A 15,963-nucleotide genomic window follows, 5' to 3' on the forward strand; every position below is an offset into this window, starting at 1 on the left:
ATGTTCTCCCTGTGTCTGTGTGGGTTTTCTCTGGGCACTCTTGTTTCCTCCCACATCCCAAAAACACCCAGATAAGTTATTTGGCTTACCCCTAAATTGGCCCGAGACTATGGTACATTTGCTACATGGTACATACATAGACATATGACTATATGAGGAATTACATTGTGAGCCCCTCTGAGGGACAGTTAAGTGGTAAGACAATATACTCTGTACAGCGCTGTGGAAGATGTCAGAGTTATATAAATACTAAATAATAATAATAATAATAGGCAGGAGTATAGTTAGAGCATATTAACATCACCCTGCGCCTACATTTACTCTTGCCATTTTTAATGTATGCTGTGTAAAGGCAGGCGTCCCAATACATGTGGCAATATAGTTTAAATTAGTTCAGTGGACTTAAGTCAAAGTAAGAATCAATACTGTCCCATTTCCTTGGTTGTTATACTTTGTTGCTGATTAATTTCTCATATACTGTATAGCTGAATATATTAGTATGGTGTAATATGATATTTATATTACACCATACTAAGTTACAAAACCTCACTTAGCCTTCTGAAAACTATATATATTGTTTTAATTTGGTAAATTATCTTCTTGCTTAATAGATACGGCACAACACCTAAGATCAAACAACATGTTACAAATCTTCCCTATTGTATATACAGTATAATCTTGCAAAATGTTTATATAGTTAAGTAACCTATTAAAGGAACATTTGTTCCAACCATCTGATCAGTTTTTAGTGCTGGTAAGCTGGTTTTTATAGCATTAAGATAGTATAATTACTCCAGGAACTGAATAAATAACCCTCAGATGCCAATGTGTTTCCTTGTCATGCATAATTTACAACACTTGCACTTGGCTCTCCAGTGTTTGACAGCTGACCTTTACATGAAATTGTTTGCTGTGGATAATTCTACTACAGCTGAATTAATACTTCAGTCATTTATCATGTACCGTGTAAATCTTTCAACTATGATGCATGAACTTTCAATGTTTTAATAGAGGTGTAATGTACTCCTGTGCATCTATTGCAGGACATTATGGATTCTTCACCAGCCTCTCGCGTTCTTCCTGCTGTAGACAGGAAAACGATTTGTGATCTGCAAGGATACCTCCAACAACAAGCCGACTGGAACCAAATTAGTGTGGACAACTTCAATGTTTCCAAGTTAGATCTGGACTACACTAAACCAAACTTAATTTCAATAAATCTACAGTCAATACCAAGGTACAATACATGCTATTTTGATGGTATGGACTATGTACTCAACAATAAAAACACATCAAGAGCTCCTCTCATTTTTTACACACTTTAGCAGTAGATGGAGTGTTTAATTACTTTTATCAAATAGCTAACAGTGTAGCAAAAGCAGTCCCAGAATATTTAGCTCACGAAGTTAAAATCCCTTATCAATTTACAAAAAGGCTAATAGCTCTGTACTCGCTAATCCTTGTTGTGAAGTTTATTCTAGATGACAAACTAAACTAAAAAGGCAAATAAAACAGTGTGTCAGCTTAGAATACACATTTTAAACAGCCTTCTCCTTTTGTTTTGGATCGGCATGTTTTCTTTTTTAGTTTTAAATGAAGCCAATTTTCTCTTAAAGGAGAAGTCTTTAAAGTGTACCTGAGACAAAAGAAAGACAAAAAAAAAAAGCCCAGATACTTACCTAAGAAGAGGGAAGCCTCTTAATCTTCCTGAGGCTTCCCACGTCCTCCTATCCCCCACTATTGCTGCGTGCGCCCCTCAGAACATATCCAACAAAAGCTTGTTGGATATGTTACCTGGTTGTGTTCCTCCATTTATTTTTTTCCGGACCTTAAAAACCTTTTTGTCCTTCAGAAATAATCAGCAGCAAAACTGGAATATTCTTCAGTCTCTATCTTTAGTTGGCACTCTGGAAAATCAGTCAGAGAGATAACAAAAGAGACAGGTGGATTGCTTAACTGACAGATCCTAAATGCCCATACCCACTGAGCGATTTTTCCAAACTATTTTGTGCGACTAACGATTTTTTTCACAATATTACGTAACAGCTTTTAGTGAAAATTTGTTATATGATGTTTCACGGCACACTCCAAAATGATTGTTCATTTTGAACGATTGTTCGTTTTTGAACGACTGCCGAATAAATCACGGAGGATCTTTCCAATCCTCCTTGACTTTTGCAGGTTTCTCCATGAATGTTTAAATGCTCTTTCATTTCCAACGCCATCAACGATGCTTGCAAATGCGGCCAGATGGATTGTGGAACAATCATTAGTCGGCAGGGATCCCTGATCCACCTAGCCAGGATCTGACTGTGGCTACTTACCTTAAAGAGAACCTGTACTGAGTAAAAATATTTAAAATAAACACGAGGTAACTTCAAATGAACATTACATAGTTACCTTGCCATCAGTTCCTCTCAGAAGCTCACCATTTTCTTCTGACAATAATCCCTTCCAGTTCTGACAATATTTTGTCAGATCTGAAATATATCAGTTGCTGTCAATAAAATATCAGTTGCTGTCAGTTATAGCTGAGAGGAAAACTGATGTACCAGGTAATGTCCATGCTTCCCTATGGCTCAAGTGGGCGATGTTACAGTTTAACAGTGTGCTGACCAGAAAGCCGTTATGGGTAATGGCCATTTTCAAAATGGAGGATGGAAAATTCCCTTGATCACAGTGAACAAACAGGAGGAGAGGAGAGGAGAAAGACACTGAGGAGTAGACTACATGGAAGGTAAGTATGACTTGTGTATGCTTATTTTGACTTTTAATTTTCAGTTCAGGTTTTCTTTAAGGTAGCAGTCTCCTTGTGGAGCAGCAGATTGGCTGAGTTCTTGCTGGGGAATAGAAAATCTTATAACACAGTAGGAGCTGTACAAAAGCTTTTTACAAGTGCATTTCAATTTAGACTTTGACACACAAAACTTTTTTAAGGGCAGAATGAGCAGTTTTAAATCATCATTCAAAGTGCATTATAATTGAGAAGAAAAGGCCGTGAATTGTAAAACTGACATATATTTGGGGAATACATTCATTTAATGCATTGAGATATGTTTTTTTTCCTTCCTCTACAGATCAAACCGAGTGTCTGCAGCCCCAGTCTTCTCAGAAAATGGTGAGTGAATCTGACAGAATGTTGTGACTATCAATACATTTATATATTTTTTTTATTGCAAACAGAGATGGCCTGAACGGTTCACCGGCGAACGGTTCCAGGCAAGCTTCCGGGGGTTCGTGATCACGGAGAACCGCAAACTTTACCGGAAGTTCGATTTTCCCCCATAGTGCACCATTAGGGTCAACTTTGACCCTCTACATCACAGTCAGCAGGCACATTGTAGCCAATCAGGCTACACTCCCTCCTGGAGCCACTCACCCCCTAATAAAAGGCAGGCATCGCCGGCCATTTTACTCACACTGCACTTTTTTATTGCATTATTTTCACTAGAGTTCCTCTTTAAAATAAACACATGAGGTAACTTCAAATGAACATTACAGAGTTACCTTGCCATCAGTTCCTCTCAGAAGCTCACCATTTTCTTCTGACAATAATCCCTTCCAGTTCTGACAATAATTTGTCAGATCTGAAATATATCAGTTGCTGTCAGTAAAATATCAGTTGCTGTCAGTTATAGCTGAGAGGAAAACTGATGTACCAGGTAATGTCCATGTTTCCCTATGGCTGAAGTGGGCGATGTTACAGTTTAACTGTGTGCTGACCAGAAAGCTGTTATGGGAAATGGCCGTTTTCAAAATGGAGGCCAGAAAATTCCCTTGATCACAGTGGACAAACAGGACGCGGGACAGCAGAAAGACACTGAGGAGTAGACTACATGGAAGGTAAGTATGACTTGTGTATGCTTATTTTGACTTTTAATTTTCAGTTCAGGTTTTCCTTAAAGCGGTGAGTTTTGAGGGCTTTGAAGGTGTTGGAGGAGGGGGCGAACCTGATGGGCAGTGGAATGGAGTCCCAGAAAGTGGCTATAGCCCTAGAGAAGTCCTTCAAGGGAAGCTTAAGTGACATGATGAGATAGACATGTGTACGTACAATGCCAAGCACACAAATACATATGCTATGAAGCTTTTTTCCTTTCTCTGCCCGAAGCAGTTAATATTCAGTTATGCACCTGCCAGTTTTTCTGCAGTTGAGTTCCAGTTAGGCTATAGCTTCCCTCACTGATAAGGAATTACAGCCATAAAATACTTTCCTGGCAGAGAACTGGGCTTCTGAGAGCAGTAGGAGGATAGAGTACTATTGTTTATCTCATCAGTTTATTTTCAGGTAAGTTTCACTTCCAGTCACATGTGGCACTAAGCAATGTGAGGGACCAGCAGGTACAGGTTGGAGGATCGGAGGCAATGGGCAGGTATATGTATGTTGACAAGTTCAAAGATGTAGGTCGAGTAGATCTTGTCTACAGATTTGTAGGCCAGGCACAGACTCTTGAAACTAATGGGTCTCCAAGTTTTCGTAGCTCTGTTATCCATTTGAAGATGAAGAAGGGTGTCGCACTGAATCCTTCATTATCTAAAATAAATGTAGGTGTGAAAATCTGGCTGTGATAACAATACTTCCTAGTACCCTGTACAGATTTAATTTGCTGCATTTTCTAAGCACTCTAATAGCATGCACCTTCAGTAGAGGTGTCTGTTAGCTGTAGTCGCATGCTTGCACCTTCAGTGAGGTCTGTTAGCTGAAGTTGCATGCATGCACACTCAGTAGAGGTATCTGTTGGCTGTAGTTGCATGCATGCACATTCAGTAGAGGTGTCTGCTGGCTGTAGTCGCATGCTTGCACCTACAGTAGAGGACTGTTGGCTGAAGTTGCATGCATGCACACTCAGTAGAGGTGTCTGCTGGCTGTAGTCGCATGCTTGCACCTACAGTAGAGGTCTGTTGGCTGAAGTTGCATGCATGCACACTCAGTAGAGGTGTCTGCTGGCTGTAGTTGCATGCATGCACCTTCAGTAGAGCTGTCTGTTTGCTGTAGTCACATGAATGCACCTTCAGTTTAGCATTTTTATATTTAAGCTGATTTGTAAAACTAACCTATCAAACACAAATGGTGGCAATAGCCAAAGCCAAATGACACATACAAACACATTATGTGTGTATGCAGGGGCGTAGCAATAGGGGTTGCAGAGGTTGCAACTGCATTGGGCCCTTGGGCCAGAGGGGGCTCGTAAGGGCCCTCCCTCAACTACAGTATTAGCTCTCTATTGGTCCTGTGCTCATAATAATCACTTCTATGGATACTTTGAATAGTGGTAATTATTAACAAACTGTTCCCCATCCCTTCTTGCATCTCTGACACTGTAGTTGCCATTGGCAGGTTTTGGCACGCGTATCAATTGTTATGTATAGAATGTTGGGGGGCCCCATTGTAAAACTTGCATCGGGGCCCACAACTCCTTGGCTACACCACTGTGTGTATGTATGTACAGTATGTGTGCTTGCTTGTATATTTTTCAGCAAGTGAACTAAGGATTAAGTTATACCAATTCTTAACTGTGTTCAAATGACAACATGTTACTATAGTTTAAAAAAGCCATGTTGCTCTTTGAGGAACAGGAAAGGTTAGAAACATTCTTGGTAGCTATAGCTACAGTTGTTACCTTTTTCTGTGGGAATGTTAAATAATGTATCATTGTCTCTGAGGGCATTTTAATGAGAAGAACACATACGTTTATAACGTGATTTGTGATATTTTTAAACAGTGTTATTAAGATGGAATCTGACTGATATTCAGCAAATATGTTATAGTGACTAATTGTTCACATGAAGATATTTGTAGAGAGTCAAAGTTCAATATTGTGCTATTTTTTACAAGTAAATAACAAATGCACAGTTAGGGCCCGTTTCCACTGTAGCGTTACGAAATCGCCGGCGAATCACCGCAGGCAAATCGCATGCGGGTGCGATTCCGCATGCGTTTTTTTCCGCGATTTCGCATGCGATTTCGCATAGGTAAGGCTGTATGCGATTTTAACCATGTCACTGCCTGTGTGAATTAACATGGGTACCTATGCGAAATCGCATGCGAAATCGCGGCAAAAAACGCATGGGGAAAACGCATGCGATTTCCCTATTAAATACATTGTGTGCGATTCGCCTGCATTCCACACGCAGGCGAATTCTGAGGCCCCTACCCTGCAGATTTTTTCTGCACAGAAAAACGTGCGGGGAAACGCACAAGTGGAAACAGTCCCATCCACTTCTACTGACTGTGCGGATCCGCATGCGTTGCCCGCATGCGGATTCGCGATAGTGGAAACGGGCCCTTACTTATATTTTAAAATGAACATACACACACGCATATGCCCTCTGGCTAAAAAACTATGCTTAGTATAAATTTGCCTTTAGTTTCTTTTGTTTTATGAATTATTCATAGTAATCACAAGGGCTGGTTCACACGGGTGGTAAACACAATGTTTTCGCCTCCCGACAAAATCATTGTTGAAAAAGGATCAACTGCCATTCCATTCAAAAACAGCAGTTGGCGTAATTTGTGTAAGTATCCCAGTAGATCCAGTGATCTCGTCGTGGATGGTACATATAGCGTCTAGAACCCTGTTGCTTTTGCTGGCATTGCGGTTGAACACCAACAAAAGCCAACACATGATGGCAAACAATTGCAAATGCTGCGAATGTCATTTGCCGGAAGCCAACAGAAAGTAGAACCACAATGCTGTTCTACAGGAAATGACACAAAAACAGCTTATAACAGGAAGAAGATGGACGCCACTAGTGAACTAAGTGATCTTGTGGACCAGGTGCTTACACACCCAGAGATACACCAAGAGCACTCAGAGCATAGGAAGTGCAAAGCTATTTCCGTTTCCTGCAAAGACTAGTTCCTGCAATTTTTTCAAAAGCCCAATAAGCAAAAAGCCTCTACAACTTTAAACAACATTTAAAGCTTTACCGTTTGTGTTTTTCACCTTAATTGTAAGGAGAGGGAATGCATGCAATAAATCAGTGCTGTCCAACTTTGCAGTTATGGAGGGCCAATTTTTTATTTGACTACATGGTGGAGGGCCAACTCCATCACCTCCGCCCTTCCTCGACACCCCCCCCCCCCCAGGGGAAAAAAACACACAACAATCTGGCAGCAGTTTCAACACAATTAGTTTGGCAGCAGCTCCCCACACAACACAATTAGATTGGCAGCAGCTCCCCACACAACACAATTAGATTGGCAGAAGCTCCCCAAACAATGCAATTAGATTGGCAGCAGCTCCCCACACAACGCAATTAGATTGGCAGCAGCTCCCCACACAACACAATTAGATTGGCAGCAGCTCCCCAAACAATGCAATTAGATTGGCAGCAGCTCCCCACACAAAGCAATTAGATTGGCAGCAGCTCCCCGCACAACGCAATTAGATTGGCAGCAGCTCCCCACACAACACAATTAGATTGGCAGCAGCTCCCCACACAACACAATTAGATTGGCAGCAGCTCCCCAAACAATGCAATTAGATTGGCAGCAGCTCCCCACACACCACAATTAGATTGGCAGCAGCTCCCCACACAATGCAATTAGATTGGCAGCAGCTCCCCGCACAACGCAATTAGATTGGCAGCAGCTCCCCACACAAACGCAATTAGATTGGCAGCAGCTCCCCGCACAACGCAATTAGATTAGCAGCATAGGAAACATAAGGTTAACATCCTGTGTTTACAAATTAACTCTCTAGTGTGACAGTCAGCAGAGAGATCAAATTACAACTATTGCTTAGTCACAGAGGAGGGAGAAAACGTACAGGGTGCATTTTGAGGTTTTCCTTCTGTCCTGGGCAAGAGTTCAGGTCCACTTTAAAAAAACAAAAAGGATGCTATGCGATCATTAGCAGATGCGGCAATGGTAAGTAATGCTCGTTTTATTTTTCCCTCAGCGATCGTGCTGTAAAAAGAAACAAACAAAAACAAAAAACGAGCATTACTTTCCATTGCTGCATCCCCCTCTACTGAAGATCACGTAACATACTAAAAAAAAAAAAGTGGAAATGGACCCTCATGCTGCTGTCAGGGATGGAGGGAGGTAGAGAGCCTGGTATGCTGCTGTTGGGGGAAGGAAGCGTGGTGAGGCCAATACTGGAAACGGCCCTTAAGTGGTCCCTGAGCATAGTCTCACCTCTCAAGTTTGCGGTGTGTGGCTCAGGGAATGGCTGCATGTGTGGCTGCTTGAAATGTGCTCAGGCGCATTCCTGGGGAGACAAAGTTCTTTGTGCCGCCCCTTTTTTCTGCCTCCATTGCTCCCACACCAATCATTGAACACGTCCTCTTAATGGACGTTGTGGGAGGGTGGAGGACTCGATGACTTTGCCGGAGGGCGGAGTGGACAGAGCGAACAAGAGGGGGAAAAAAGGTATGAGGAATGGAGGAAGAGAAAGAGGGAGAAGAGCAGGCGGGCCACAGGAAGACATCTGGCGGGCCGGATGTGGCCCGTGGGCCGCCAGTTGGACAGCACTGCGATAAACGAATAAGGAGAGGCACTTCATGAGATAAACCGATAAGGGGCTTGATTCCTGAAGCTGTGCTGCTAATGCTGTAGCAGTGTGAGCTCCATGACCAGCAGCACATCCTAAACCTAGGTCTGCATGCTACGCGCGGTCGTGCAATGTAGCGTGCCTTCCTAAGTTACGCTCTTTACTTACATAGCAACGTGTGCTCCTTTAAATGTTATCCACTGCAGGGAAGTATCATGACTGTGATACTTCACTAGCGTGGCTGCTACTATGTTAATTAACATAGTTACTATGATTACATAGTAACTATGTTAATATAGTAGCGGCCGCACTAGTGAAGTATTGTGGTTGCGATACTTCATAGCAGCGGGCGGCATTTAAAGGAGCACACATTGCTATGTAACCAAATTGCGTTACTAAGGAAGGCACGCTATGTTGCACGACCGTGCGTAGCATGCAGCTGCTATAGCTGCTTCATGAATCAAGCCCCAGGAAAAATAAATCATGAGTTTAGTCAAATAGGGAGGGATAAACTATGAGTTAGCTCTACTTAACTGTCTTAAGTTAGGTAAGGAGAGAACAATCATGAGTTAAGTCATTTAAGGAGAGATCCGTTGGTGTCAATTCACAAAACTTCTAATAAATTATTTATTGTTCTCCTGATTAATACAAATAACCTTTCAGCACATTTATAGGCAAAATAATTACTCAAAGTAAGTTGTTCCGGATCAACTTCATTTCAATATCACTTTTTCTACCTTAATTTATATTGTTTTTTTGTTTTGTTTTTTACTCTTTGAGAGCTTACAAATGTAACAGATGAAAGGAGGTGAAAAAGCTTTGTGAATCATGCCCATTGTGAGTTAATAAGTAAGGTGAGATAATTCAACAGAAAGGCTTGTGAATCAGCCCGAGTGTGAGATATGCACTTGGAATCATTTTTCAGACTATTCTGAGCAATAGCACACTGGGTTTTGGATATAGGGTATTGCATTGTCTGTGACCAGTATATAATTTAACATGTTTTCTCAGATGAAAGTTTTCATTTGACTTCAGGGAGAAGAGTGAGATACTCAGGGCTGGATTTGTACTCTTTACCGCCCCAGGCTGCTGTCACCAGCCGTCCCCCTTCAGTATAGGTAGCCAGATGACCCCTCCCCCCTTTCCTCTAGTATAGTTAGTCATATGACTCCTCCCCCTTCCCTCTAGTATAGGTAGCCTGATAACCCCCCAGTATAGGTAGTCAGATGACTCCTCCCCCCTTTCCCTCCAGTATAGGGAGCCAGATGACTCTCTTAATCCCTCCTTTTTCCAGCTCACCTTCACACCGCAGCAGCCATCAGTGTCACTCATTCTCCACTCGTCTCCAGTGCAGAAGCTTCCTCTTCCTTCCCATCTCCAATGCTGCCCAAGTCCATAACTGCCCGCCACAATTCAAATGTGCACAGGCCACTGGCAGCAGAGTACCACGGTCAGGCACGCTTGATCTCCCTGTATTGCAAACTTGCAAATGCTGCATAAGTTCAGCCTGCTGCTTTGGCGCCCTTGCTCCTGTGGTGCCCTAAGCCATGGCCTAGGTGGCCTTGGCCTAAATCCGGCCCTAGAGATACTCCCTTTTAGTTGAAGAGGACTATTGAGAAAGGTCACTATATGGCAAAATATTTTCTTGAACTTAAGCCAATAGGAGACCTGTAGACAAAGGTAGTAGGCCTGTTTTAATGCAGGAAATGTCTGTAATAAAGAGTACAAAGGAAGCAATTGGCCTAGTTCCATCGTTTCATTGAACAACTTTATCCCCAATGCTTTCCACTTCTTTGCATTGCAATTTTGAAGAGTTTAAAGAAGTATATTTCCACACATTTACTTGCCTTGCCTTGTTGCACATGCCCTTTTTCATGAGTTATCTTCCTAAGGGGCTCATTGACAAAAAGTCATTAGTGTTTCATGTCATGTTCTAACTCAGATTTGCTCACTTCTGTCATGATTTACACATATGGGCAAGAATGTCCTTAAGTTTGCCAAGACTTTAGTGCATAAATCATCACATACAATATTCTCAAAATTGTACATAAATGATATATTTTTTTGGTATTACCAAAAGTTCAGGGTACCTGATTTGTTGCTGGCAGTTTGTTTCTCATTCTAGACTTCAGGAATAATGTAAGACCTACAGTAAGCAGGTGTTAAGTAATAACCCAGTGAAAGACACCCAGTGGGCCCAAAGGTTTTCCCCAGCCATGTTTATATGCTTGCTGTGTCTGTCAGCATTGGGATTAGGGCAGCAAATTAGAGATGGGTGGTAAGTTATCTGATAGGCTCAGATGGCCACTTCAGATACAAATTAATGTGTAACACCTGCCTACATGGGAGCTAATTCTCTCATTGTGAATCAAGTACAGGGCCAGGCTGAGGCAGAGGCGAGAGAGGCTCCATCCTCAGGGCGCAGTGTAGGAGGGGGCACACAACTCACTCAGCTATCATTCCCCTGTTGTGTTTGAAGCAGAGAGAAATAAGAAAAGGGTATACGTGGCAGTGATTGCATGCCAATTAATTAGAGATTAAGGTGTTGGAAGGGGGGGGGGGGGGTTGGGGGCCCTGGGGCGCCTCTAAGTCTAATAGCAATCAGTGTGTGATGGCTAGGGTGGGGTTGATAAAGGGACGCACTTTGGTGTCTCAGCCTTGGGTGCTGGAGGAACTTATCCCGGCTCTGATCAAGTACCCTAGACTAGTTAATGTGCTGAGTGAGAGACCTATGGATCCTGCCATATTTATTTCCTTTTAAACAATACAAGTTGCCTGGCAGTCGTTTCGATCTTATGGCATCAGTAGTGTCTGAGTCACAACCCTGGAGAAAGTATGTGGCTAATCTAGTCTGACTTGAGTCAGAGCAATTTGATCTGCATGCTTGTTCAGGGTCTATGGCTAAATGTATTAGAGGCACAGGATCGTGGGGACAGCCAGGCAACTTGCATTGTTTTAAAAGAAATAAATATGTCAGCCTCCATATTACTTTCACCTTGGGTCCCCTTTAATGGACTTTCGTGAACATACCCCATGGTTGTGAAGATGACTGTTATTTGTAGCTGTATGATGTATATATTTTTTCTTTGTTTTTGAATATAGCGCACTGATCATTTTATAGTGATGGCAGAATTTCTCTCATTTGTCTATAAGAAGATTTTTCTTTGATCTACAGACAGGCAGATTGCAAGAATAACTAAAGATTTGCAAGACAAAGGTGTGGATTTCATTGCAATTTATACTGGAAGAAAATCACCAAAAGTAAGTGAAATCCCACAAATGTAGTAAAACTCTTGTTCTGAGGATCTGAATGTTAGCAAACATCTGCAAGTTAGGGCCCGTTTCCACTGTCGCAGAAACGGCCGCAAATCCGCAGAGTTTCCCCGCAGGCAAATCGCGCGGGGAAACTCTGCCATAGGGGATAACGGAGCCGCCGGCCGAATCGCTTGCAGTAGCAATTCGGCCGGAACCCCCTACAGAATTCGCGGCGGAGGCTGCGATTCTCATAGCCGTGCATGGCACGGCTCATGGGATTCGCCTGCGATCCCGCCCACCCGCTCAGTGCCAGCGTGCGTCTACGAGACGCATGCCGCACTAGTGGAAACGAGCCCTTATAGTAAACCTAAGGTGAGAGTTTTTTGGAGGCTGCCATATGTATTTCCTTTTAGTTTACAAAAGATCTTTATTAGAATAAAGTCATCAACAGAGCATAGTACAATATAAAACTTTTGATATAACAAAATTATAAGCAACCATAGCTTACAGTATAATAAGATGACAGTATAACAGTAAAACAGACAAAATCTCAAACGATTTTTGCTCCATAGTACAAAAAGGCACATATTAAATTAGACATTGCCGAAACATTGGATCTCAATACAGCACATATAAAATCAAGCAGGAGAAGAATTGGACTTATATTCCAACCAGGCAGACCACCTGTTTTGAAAGTTATCATGAGAGGAGATGACACTAGCTAATCTATCAGATTCCATAATAAGATTCAGTCTCTGTTCAAATAATGAAAAAGGTAGAGTATGTTGCTTCCAATTATAAGCGATAACCCATTGGGCGGCTAACAGGCAAGCACTATATAACCGTCTGAAAGTCTTAGGGATATTAGGGGCATTAGCATATAACAGAGCTTGGGCCGGAGAGCTAGAGACCGTTATATGAGTAATATTGTGAAACAGGGCCCAAATTTCAGCCCAGAAGGATTGGGCAACCGTACAGTCCCAAAAAATATGAGTTAATGTACCCCTCCCCCCACAACCTCTAAAACATAGTGGAGAATGAGTGGGAAAGATCTTATGGAGTTTAACCGGTGTATTATACCATCTCATCATCAGTTTAAATGCTGTTTCCCTTAAGCAGGGGGATGGAGAGGATTTTAATATTCTGTCATAAATGAGCACACATTGGTTTTCAGTAAGGGTAATCCCCAGTTCCCCCTCCCAATCCAATATATATTTTGGTTTAGCTTCAATACCGGCTGTGATCAAATCCTCATAAATAGAGGAGATAAGCCCCTTACTTGGGGCATCCCCTCTACATATTCTATCATAGAGTGACGGGGGGGGTCAACCTTTCTGCCAAGGCTCCTTGAGCGCAAAAAATGCCTAATCTGCAGGTAACGAAAAAATTCCGATCTAGGAACCTCTTTGGTAAATCTAAGCTGTTCAAAAGAAACAAAAATATCAGAGATCCAAAATTTTTTGGCATAGTGCATGCCATTATCTTCCCACCATTTAAATGAGCCCGGGTTATCAAAAGCTGGGGGGAAATCAGTATTACCAATTAAAGGGATAACTGAGATTTTTGGAGGGGACCGCCCAAACCTGCGCCACCATAAAGATATCCCATGAGAAACCACTTTATTATACTTCAAAAGGTGTTTAGTATGTATTTCCTTTTAAGCAATACCAGATGCATGGCTGCCCTGCTGATCCTTTGCTTCTAATACTTTCAGCTATAGACCCTGAACAAGCATATGTAGATCAGGTGTTTCTGACAATATTGCCAGAACTGACAAGATTAGCTGCATGCTTATTTCTGGTGTACTTCAGACACTACTGCAGACAAATAGATCAGCATGTCTGCCAGGCAACTGGTATTGTTTAAAAGGAAACAAATATGGCTGCCTCCATATCATTCTCACCTCGGGTTCACTTTAAAGGACTTACGAGGCCAAAACGGCTAAAAAAAGCCAAGTACCTTTAAGATGTTTAAATGCACGGAGGACGCCGTCCGCGCCCTCCGTGCAGTTCCGCTGGGTCCCCTTGCTGAGATCGCCCCCCGTGCCGATCACGACCCCCACAGGCCGGGTCGGGCTCTCGTTCCGCTCCCAATATGGCCGCTTCCTCTGGCCGCGGTTGCGCAGTCCGCCTGGCCGCTAGTGCGGCTGCGCAGCTCTACGGCCTACCCCTCCGATCCACGCTACAGTGCGTGGTTCGGGGGGTTGGCCGCAGAGCTGCGCAGCCGCACTAGCGGCCAGGCGGACTGCGCAGCGGCGGCCAGAGGAAGCGGCCATATTGGGAGCGGAACGAGAGCCCGACCCGGCCTGTGGGGTCGCGATCGGCACGGGGGGCGATCACAGGAAGGGGACCCGGCGGAACTGCACGGAGGGCGCGGACGGCGTCCTCCGTGCATTTAAACATCTTAAAGGTACTTGGCTTTTTTTAGCCGTTTTGGCCTCGTAAGTCCTTTAAGGAAGGAATGCTCCATGGCATTTCTGGTTACACATTCACTGTCTATCCTTTCTTCCTATTTCCTGCAGTTATCCATTGGGAATTTGAAGAAATAAAATGCTTAAGGAGTTATGCATAACCTTTTTATTATAAGCCTTCTGTATAAAGCTACTTCCGTGCCTTTTCCAGTTTCCCATCTGGGATGACACCAATAGATCTTTCCTGAAATGTCTGCAGCAGTTGATGAGAAGATGATGGATAAGTGATTATTACATCCTCTTCCTTGTCAATATATTTAGCAAATAAATGAATGCTTAGGGATTTGGCTAATGATGAGATGATAGAGTGCATTATGCTTGTTGCAATTACAGGGAAATCTGTGACAGGTCAGGACACATTATTTACTCTCAAATTCACAATACTGAGCTATATAGAGCCCCATTGATTTACAGTTCTGTCTTAGGGATTAGCTGATGCATACACATATTATTTGAAGCATTATTTCTGAGGAAAATGTAAAACAAATGATTGGAATAAGACCATTTCCACAGTATAATAGTTATTGTCCTTGTGTGCGCTCCCTCAACAGCATAATAATTATAAATAAGATGGTAAAAAAATGCTAATTGGATAGGCTTCGTAGCAAATATGTCCCTCTTTAGATCTTCAGCAAGTGTAGTATGTTAGACTTGTTGCTGGCAGTTCCAACATATATTTCTTCGCAGCCTTGCACTCTCAAAAACAACCCTCTGTGGTATTTGAGGCCTTTAGTATTTGGTCTCTATTATTTGGCTCACTGCAAGAAAAACTAGTCCTTTATAGGCTACCCAGTATGCTCACTTAGTGGGTTGCCCAGTGGCATTGGTGTTTGTGTAGTATCATCAAAAGTACTGTTCTGATGGCTATAAAAACTCCAGAGGTAGTTTAAAAATTACAAGTTGTGCACTCACAGTGTTTCTCTAACAAGACTGTGTATAAAACAATACAGCAGTTTCCAATCTCAGTCTCTCATCCAACCATCAGCGTCTCCAGTAATCCATCTCCTTAGTTTGCTTGTCTTCAGCAAACGGTTTACGGGCTTTCCTGTGCATTGTCTTTAGAAGTAGCTTCCTTCTCGGATAACAATTTTGCAGACCAATTTGGTGCAGGGTGCCGTGTATGCTCTGAGCACGGACAGGCTGACCTCCTCACCCCTTTAACTTCTGAAACAATGCAGCCAATACATTTATTTGCGAAAGACAACCTCTGGATCTGATGCTGAGCACGAGCTCTTTACTTCATTAGTTGACCATGGTGAGGCCTGTTCTAATTGGAACCTATCCTGTTTAACTGCTGTATGGTCTTGGCTACTGTGTTGTAGCTCAGCTTCAGGGTTTGGTTATAGGCCCTCTTTATGTGGAGCAACAATTCATTTTCTTAAGATCCTTGGAGAGTTCTCTGCCCTGAGGTGCCATGTTGAACTTCCAGTGGTCAGTGCAAGATGTGGGAGAACGATAATACCAAATGTAGCACACCTGCTCCCCATTCACACTGTTACATTAACGAGTAATATGATCTTTATGCTTCATTTATATTTGCTACGTGTTTACATAAGCGCAAGTTTACATAGTCATTGAAATGCCTCCTTCATTTTAATAAACATGTAAGAGATGTACTCACTTTAATGAGATACTGTAGTAGTAATAATAACAATAATAATAATTTTAATTAATGTATTGGTTGAAGGTCACTAGCTTTAGTAGGGCTTTGTACCTGGGCAGTTTCTCACTACTCTAAGAACG

The 15,963-nt window shown here is 42.5% G+C and overlaps 1 protein-coding gene across 2 annotated transcripts in view; it reads left to right on the forward strand.

Annotated features, from left to right (window-relative positions):
* Positions 1 to 15,963, forward strand: part of LOC137563668 (V-type proton ATPase subunit S1-like) — a 92,192-nt gene that overhangs the window by 20,986 nt on the left and 55,243 nt on the right. For both annotated transcript variants that reach the window (XM_068276389.1, XM_068276390.1), the window contains exons 4-6: positions 1,044 to 1,237; positions 3,078 to 3,118; positions 11,671 to 11,756. In XM_068276389.1, coding sequence (XP_068132490.1) covers positions 1,044 to 1,237; positions 3,078 to 3,118; positions 11,671 to 11,756 — 321 coding nt within the window. The remainder of the gene's footprint in view (positions 1 to 1,043; positions 1,238 to 3,077; positions 3,119 to 11,670; positions 11,757 to 15,963) is intronic.

The sequence above is a fragment of the Hyperolius riggenbachi genome, chromosome 3 (genome assembly GCF_040937935.1).
Source record: "Hyperolius riggenbachi isolate aHypRig1 chromosome 3, aHypRig1.pri, whole genome shotgun sequence".
Taxonomy (NCBI): Eukaryota; Metazoa; Chordata; class Amphibia; order Anura; family Hyperoliidae; genus Hyperolius; species Hyperolius riggenbachi.